This window comes from Medicago sativa, chromosome 5, assembly GCF_051527215.1.
Source record: "Medicago sativa cultivar Bolivia chromosome 5, Bolivia_mono, whole genome shotgun sequence".
NCBI classification, from domain to species: Eukaryota; Viridiplantae; Streptophyta; class Magnoliopsida; order Fabales; family Fabaceae; genus Medicago; species Medicago sativa.
The window spans coordinates 44716163-44724539 of record NC_140753.1 but is presented as its reverse complement, the minus strand read 5'-3'; the positions used below and the strand labels follow the sequence as shown (position 1 = coordinate 44724539).

Below are 8377 nucleotides of genomic sequence, written 5' to 3'. Positions count from 1 at the left end.
TTTCTACTTTAATCAACTCGATTAAAACAAACTTTTTCTGCCCAAGGGCACCCAAATACAAACTTTACACATCCTAACATATAACGCGCTTGATAGAATTGAAATTAACACGGTCCTTGTGGATCGATATTTTTTACTACTTCGATAGTTTTTGGCGCCGTTGCCGGGGACCGTTGATTTATTTCAACAAGGCAATTACGTTATAATTTAGGATTTACGCAATTTAATTTTCTCGTTTTTATTTTAAATTTTCTCGTTTTAGTATTCATTTAATTACTTTGTAATGTGCAAAGTGCTACTAAGGTATTTTGTTGTTTATGCGAGGTAAGGTGAGCTCCGACGATCTCGAATTCAATCCGTAAATTGAAAGGACTGCTAGAGCACTCTGGAAAGCTGTCCGGTTGCAAAGGTTGTCTCGGTTCGTTCCACCGGGTATTCGAGAACAAATACCGGAGCAAATCTCTCTTGAATCTCGAAACATCTGCTTCTCCTAAATCTGCTATCATGGAAGGAGTTGTACCACCGAGACCTAAGCTAGGAGACTATGGGTTAGCAACTCATCGCGGTCAACCGACCCACATTTTTCAACCGACTAACCCCGTTGCTTTTGACATCAAGACCACCGTTCTCAACGGTTTGAGGGACAAACAATTCGATGGGACCGAAGCTATGAGTCCACATGAACACTTAAGCCGCTTTGCCGAAACTTGCGAGTTTTGTGTGCAACCAGCCACCGTGACCGAAGCACAAAAGAAACTAAGGCTATTTCCTTTCACCTTGACGGGAAGAGCAAAAGATTGGTTGTTAACCATACCGAACGGGACTGTCCAAACATGGGAAGAGTTAGAGCTGAAGTTCCTAGAGAAATATTACCCTATGTCTAAATATTGGGAAAAGAAGATGGAGATTTCTAACTTCAAGCAAGGAGAAGGTGAGTCGTTGTATGATGCTTGGGAGCGATTCAATTTGCTTCTTAAGAGATGCCCTAATCATAAATTCACGGAGAAACAATACCTCCAAATCTTCACGGAGGGGGTGACACCAAACACTAGGATGGTCTTAGATGCTTCGCGGGAGGTAGTCTCAAAAGTAAAACTGATCATGAAGTTCAAGCCCTAATCGAAAACATAGCGGGTAATGAGTATCGTGTTGAAGCTAAGAAGAAAGAAAGATGAGTGTTTGGGGTGAGTGAGCAAACTGCTATCCTAGCTAATCAAGCAGCCATGAACAAGAAAATAGAGGCTCTAACTAAGGAGTTTCAAGGCTTCACTTTGGCTCACAAGCAACAACAAGTAGCCGCAATCAAGTGTGACTTATGTGGTGAAGAACATCCCAATGGTGAATGTGTACCGAAGGATCTAGCGAGGAAGCTAACTACATGGGAGGCTATCAAAGGCAAAATCAATACTACACTCCAGAATCAACAAGCATCCCAATCTTAGCTACTCAAATAACAACGCTTTGAACTCTCAAATGCTTGCTCCTCCACAACAACAACAAAGAAAGCCTTCACTCTTGAGGAAACTATGATGAACTTTATGAAGATGACTCAAGGCAACTTTGAAGAGATGAAGAAAAGTCAAGAAGCTTAAAGAAAGAACAATGAAGCCTCCAGGAAGATGCTTGAAACTCAATTAGGGCAATTAGCTAAGCAATTGGCTGAACAAAACAAAGGCGGATTCTCGTGTAACACTAAATAAAACCCTAAGAATGAGTCTTGTAATGCTATTGAATTGAGGAGCAAAAAGGTTTTCACACCATTAGTTCCAAAAGCTCCAAAGAAGGTTGATGATGTAGTAGTTGAGATAGAGGAAGATGGTGAAGTTGAAAAAGAAAGTGATCAAGGAGTAGTTGAAAATGAAAGGAAGAAAAAAATAGAGGGAGAAAAAAGTGAGAAATTGATATATGAGGATTCAATTTTGAGGAAGTCGAAGAGTCAAATCTTGAAAGATGGAGATAAACCACAAGTTATTCCATCATATGTGAAGCTTCCATACCTCATTTAGCCAAGAAGAAAGAAAATGATGAAGGTCAATTCAAGAAGTTCATGCAACTTTTCTCACAACTTCGTATGAATATTCCCTTCGGTGAAGCTCTTGATCAAATGCCATTATATGCTAAGTTCATGAAAGACTTATTGACTAAAAGAAGGAAGCCTAAAGACGATGAGAACATAGCACTTTTAGAGAATTGTAGTGCTATTCTTCAAAAGAAGCTGCCACCTAAGCCGAAGAATCACGGTGCTTTCACTATCCCTTGTTCCATTGGACCGGTAGACATTGGTAGAGTGATTTGGGAGCAAGTATCAACTTGATGCCTCTTTCAATGATGAAGAAGCTTGGATGTAGCGAGCCAAAACCAACAAGAATGACCATTACTTTAGCCGATCGGTCAATCTTTTATCCTTTCGGTGTACTTAAAGATGTGCTAGTCAAAGTTAATGACGTGGTGATTCCGGCAGATTTTGTGGTCTTAGATATGGCTGAAGATGAAGAAATGCCACTCATTCTAGGAAGACCTTTCCTTGCAACCGGTCGTGCTTTGATTGATGTTGAGAGGGGAGAGTTGATGTTGAGATTCCATAAGGAGCGAGGTGGTGTTTAATATCTTTGAGGCAATGAAGCACCAAGATGAGAACCCAAAGTGTTATCGGATTGACATTGTTGAAGGAATAGTTGAAAATAACTCCCGTGAGCCTCAACCTATTCAACCTATGGAAAGAGCAATTGTTAAGTCTATAAAGAGTAAAAAATGGTTGAAGATGTTGAGGTGAAATAGTGTGTTTAGCAACTTGAAGCAAGCACAGAACAAATGCAACAACAATCATCTGAAACATCATTGACAACAAGTGTGGGGGATCGGAAACTTGGAGTAAAGAAAAAAGACTACTTTCACCGGTCCATTGGGTATATCTCGCTTATAGGAAGATCCCCTTTGGGATGCGTAATGGGCCGGCAGCCTTTCAATGGTGTATGCTCTCCATCTTCTCCGACACGATAGAGAAAGCTAGGAGGTATTGTGACAAAGGGTTGATAAGGAACAAGCCTTCTTATGAAACTCGTGGAGCCGAGGAAATCCGGTATTCAAGAGACCTTAAAGGGTAAAGAACAAAAGCCGCAACTGTACCGTGAAGGTGGACTCCCAAACAATGAAGAGGGAGAGATGTCAAATGATCCTTAGGGGTCGTCATCGGTCAAGCTAGTGACGGTAAAGAAGCGGCTGGATGGGAGGCAACCCATCGGATTTAGATCCACTCGGGTATTGTCTATATTTATTTATTGCATTTTCATAAAACAAAAACAGCAAAAATATTTTTTAGAAAGTTTGAAAAAGAAATTTTTTTTCCAAGTCTAGACCAACGTGGCACGACGGTTCTTCATCGTGGCACGTTTTGATAGTTGTTTCAACATGGTTCGCCATGGAATTTTCGTGGCACGAACACTCTCAAAACGTGGCACGTTTGCCGGAAGAACTATGAACGCGGCACGATGGTTCTATGATAGTGGCACGTTGCTACCCGAGAATGATGATCATGCCACGTTTTTCGCATCGTGGCACGTGAGTGGGAAGTTTTGAAATCATTTGACCATTACGAACGGCTTCGTGGCACGACCATCACCCAACGTGGCATGATGACCCTTTGCCTATATATACATGCTTCACAAAATGTTTCATTATTTCATTCTCCCTACCGAAACTCGCCCAAATTTCATCCTACTCATCTTCATCCTCTCAAATTCGTCCTTAAACCTCAATTCATCATCTCCATCACCCCTACAAACAACCTAACCACAAATATCACCAACCCATTAATCTTTAAACCACAAATTCAACCAAACCCTTCTTTCACTAACCCTAACCCACAAATCTTCATCTCCCTCTATCCAAACATCTACCCTAACTCTACAAATGGCCTCATCATCCCACAAACGTTCTAGAACAACCCGCAACACCCAATCAACCCAACCACCCCCGAACCTACCTATGAGAAATTCGAAGATGATGTTCATGCCGAACGGTTCGAGAAAATCAAGGGATTCAAATTCTCTGGTGAAAGGAGGTTTGATTGCATCAACCTTCGAGAGGTATCCCCAATTTGAAACCACTATAAGGACACTTGGGTGGAAAAAGCTTAATGACATGGTAGTGAAAGAGAGCAATCGAACCATCGCTCTCGAGTTCTTTGCTAATGCATTTGGAAGTGAGAGTCGTGTTGCGTATGTGCGAGGGAAGCGGGTAGATTACAGCCCTAGAGCCATCAATGCATTTCTAGGGCTTAAGCCTCCAAGACAGTGTCACGTGGAGTTTAGGAGGCAGAGAAGCACAAACAACTTTCCATCCGATGATGTGCTTCACAGATTCTCGCAGAAATTGGGATAGAGTGTACCGATTATGTGAGGTCTAGGGCCACCGGACTGCCCACTAGGATGGATGTGGTGGATCTTAAGCCACAATACAAGGCTTTGGCTTCATTCATTCATTCTACGATTGAGAGTGTCTCTGCAACATCCGAGTTACCCATGGAGAGGCTGTACATTCTGGAGGCCATTATCTTTGGCTATGGGATTAATGTTGGGCAACGCTCAACATGAGTATCCAAGAGATGGCGTTGCGGGACTTCGGTGCATTTGGGGCACGTTTGCTTGATTAATGCTTTGTGTAAGAAGGAAGGTGTCCCGGAGGAGCTTGGGGACATCATGCTAAAGTCAAAGGGAGACATTGATGATACCGCTATGGTGAAGTTTGAGAAGAAGAAGGGTCGGGAAGGACCAACGGTTCGAGAGGGAGCGTGGAGGACCATCTCGTGCACAACCTATGCGGGAGGATGCGCCTCAATACCCACCACTACACCCGATGATGCTGGATTACTTAGGAGGTATGGCTTGCTGGGCTCGGGATACATCATCACAACTATATGTGGGCGGTCCTTACTTTGGAGCGGAGCTTTCTCTTGCTGGCCGATCGGCACCGTCGAGAGGTCGCCGCAGCAATGCTTTTGATAGGTTTGGCACCGAAGCCAACATGGAGGACTACATTATGGAGCAGAGGAGACGTGCTTTGGTGAGAGAGAGGGTCGCCTTCGATCCGACTTCCATCGTGGGAGGGCAGCTAGTGTGCAGAGCGCAAATGAGTTTTATGCGAGGCTTGCAAGGAGCCGATCCGGAGGCCACCGATGATGATGAGCGTGATGGACTTGGAGTCCAATTTTACTTTTCAGCTTTCGTATTTTGTTCTTTTAATTTTGATGTACTTTTTTATTCCATTTGAACATTATGTTGGTGACATTGTTTAACTTTATTGCCCCCGTTTGTGATGCTTTCCCGTATTTATTATTAATGAATCTCGTTTGTTTGTGATGCTTTCCGTTTGTTTGTGAACATTATACCAATGATATGCCAAAGAGTTCAAGGAGGATGATGCCTAATTGATTCAAAGGGAAGTGTTCGACAAAGGAATTAGGTAGCCACAACTCCCGTATATCTCAACTTGTAAGGTCCATAGCCAAATTTTTATTTTTCGAATTTTACATATATGAGTGTTCCATGCAACCGCTGTTTCTAGAACTTGCGATATTTCTCTATTTGTTGATTGGTCTTGTTTTGTACACACTAAGGCAAAGTGCTTGGTACCTTGAGCCTTTTTGAGCCTACCCCGATTTATGCGTTATTTATCCTTTGTGAAGCCAAATTGAGCCATTAGGTATAGATCTTTTTGTTCGGTGACGAGCCATGTTACAAACCTAGAAGGCCTTAGGAATAAATGTCCCAATTATTTGTTTGAAGTAAGCTCTTTAGGTTATGTGAAATGTTCAAGTTTGGGGTTGCTTCGGAATTAGCAACTTACTAAGTTTGGGGTGGGGGTACTAGAGAACCAAGAGAAGAAAAATGGCTAAATTATATATTTTATCTCTTGAAAAGCACTTGGAAATGTGCGAGAAAAAATGAATGAAAAGAAAAGAATCTTGTATATGAGACCAACAATGTTTATATGTCTCGAAAAGAATAAGTTCTCTAGTACTTTTCTCGTTTTAAATTTGAAAGGAACGAGATTGGTTTTACGTGTTGTTACCAAAGATATCCAAGTAGTATGAGCTTAACTTCATTGTTTTATAACACTACTTCCCAAATTATATCCACCTTTAACCTAAGCCCCGTTATAACCCAAAAAGACCTTAAAAGTGTGTACTTGACTCGACTTTGATTGACGGTTTAGAAATTTTTCAAGCTTACGGTAATACAATGACCGCATGATGATTGTGTGACCCTATTCAAACAATTGCGTGGAGTTGTGGATTTGGAGGTAAGAGCTAGGCATCCGTACATCATTACATCGGAAAGGAGTGAACTTTTTAAGCATATCATTGGTTGGTAAGCTGATATCTCACTGCGATTTTTCCATTTGTAAATTGGATTCCTTGAGGACAAAGAATGGTTTAAGTTTGGGGTTGTGATGACGGTGCATCAACATTAGTTATTAAGTCATATTTAGGTCTTTATTATAGCATTTAGAGAGTCAACCGCAATGAATTCATGGTGAAATCAAGCCAAAACAGAACAAGAGCTCAAAATAAGAAATATGGAGAAAACAAGGAAAATTGCCCAAGAATGAAGCATCGTGCCACGTTTGGTGACCTTCGTGGCACGATTGATGAGCGTGGGACAAAGGATCGCCTTCGGAAATTTCGTGGCACGAAGCAATATGCAACGTGCCACGATGCTAGGTTTTGTCCGTCGCCACGTAGGATTAATGAAGACCATCATGCCACGACCAGCCCGTAACGTGGCACGATGATGGGCTTTTCGAAACCCTAATTTCTTTCTATAAATATCCAGCTGCTAGCAAGGGTTGAGAGACCGGTTATTATTGCGATTTTGAGCACTAAGGACGCCGAGGAGACCAAGGAACGAGCCCCTGAATCTCATACCAACACTCCGTTGGTTAGATTTATGTATGTTTTCTCTTGTTATTGCTTACGATTGTTTAGCTATGAGTAGCTAAACCTTTAGTTTGGTTAAGCCATGATGAAACTATTGTAATATATGATTTTGTAGTTGAACTCTCTCTATAATCAATGCTATTCAGCTTTTATTCGTAATTACTTGTGTTTATTGCTTTTCATGTTATTGTTTTGTATGACTAATAGCCCTAGCTTCTTGCAATCACATGAATTGATCTTAGGAATTGAATGACTACAAGCCCTAGCTTTTAATCCCGAAATAGTAATTTTGTTTAACTCAACACTAGGAACCTAGAGATAGGAAATTGAGGGTTATGATACATGAATTAACGTTCCAATATTGCTTCCACGGTTATTCAATCAAGTTAAGAGATTAATAAGGTTATAACTTAGGAAAGGGTTTTGAGTCAAGAGATTGATCAAAACCACTTAGTTAATTTATCGTAAAACCGAGTAGTAATTGAGAATAAAGAGAGGTAGACTTGTCATATAGAGCAATAGTGGATTCACCGGCTTAACCATTCATCTCAATATAATTTTCTTTCGAACTCTTTCTACTTTAATCAACTCGATTAAAACAAACTTTTTTTGCCCAAGGGCACCCAAATACAAACTTTACACATCCTAACGTATAATGCGCTTGCTAGAATTGAAATTAACACAAATTCCTTGTGGATCGATATTTTTTACTACTTCGATAGTTTTTGGTACACTTGTCGGTATATCTATCACTTCTCACCGACTCCATCCACAAACTTGTCTTTCTTTCCACACATCATCCATCATGGTCAATGCAACTAAAGGCGTCTTCATTTCCTGGTTCGTAATCGTAAACACTCTCTCTTTTCCTTTCATTTCTTCATATGCATTTTTAATCCAATTCATTTCAAAAATTAATTAGTAATTTTAGTCCTCAAATAACCCCGAATGTGGTGTAGGCTTGTCACCTCGTAATGTGCTCCTCTATAAGTCTTATGTTCAAATACTCTTGGTGTTAACCATTCTTGTGTTTGGTCGGTTCATACATGAACTAGGATTGGTCTCCAATCCTTGGATCGGGTACTAAGTTTTCAATTAAAATAAAAAATTGTCCTCAAATGTGTAAAGGACAATACTAAGGACCTACCGATCCGAGGGGTCCAATCTCACCGTCCACTTGTGGTTCCCATTTAAAGTTAGAGCTATGGACCAAAGAATCGAAATTGGCAACTGTGGAATCGAACACGAGACCTTGAGAGATGCACACCCCAAGGTCCAAACCGTTATCACTTAGTTAACCTAAATTACAACAATATTCTTGACTGTCTCTCATTTGTTGGTATGATCTTGAATGTTATTTTTTACGGTTAGTTTGGTCTAAAATATAGCCTTCATTAGTCGGTTTGGTCCATCAAATTACTAACGAGAAGATGCGCTCGG

The 8377-nt window shown here is 40.9% G+C and overlaps 1 protein-coding gene and 1 non-coding gene across 3 annotated transcripts in view; one reads left to right on the top strand and one right to left on the bottom strand.

Moving 5' to 3' along the window:
- Positions 1 to 892: 892 nt before the first annotated feature.
- Positions 893 to 998, bottom strand: LOC146922356 (small nucleolar RNA R71). The gene has a single exon (XR_015013066.1). It is a non-coding gene; the product is annotated as a small nucleolar RNA R71 (small nucleolar RNA).
- A 6691-nt stretch (positions 999 to 7689) lies between these two features.
- Positions 7690 to 8377, top strand: part of LOC146922352 (general transcription and DNA repair factor IIH subunit TFB5-like) — an 84870-nt gene continuing 84182 nt past the window's right edge. The window contains exon 1 of one of the 2 annotated variants that reach the window (XR_015012426.1): positions 7690 to 7777. Coding sequence is in view for 1 of the 2 variants with exons in the window: in XM_085715338.1 (XP_085571464.1) it covers positions 7743 to 7777 (35 nt within the window). In the remaining variant the exon portion in view is untranslated. The remainder of the gene's footprint in view (positions 7778 to 8377) is intronic. The other variant, XM_085715338.1, reaches the window with a different exon arrangement.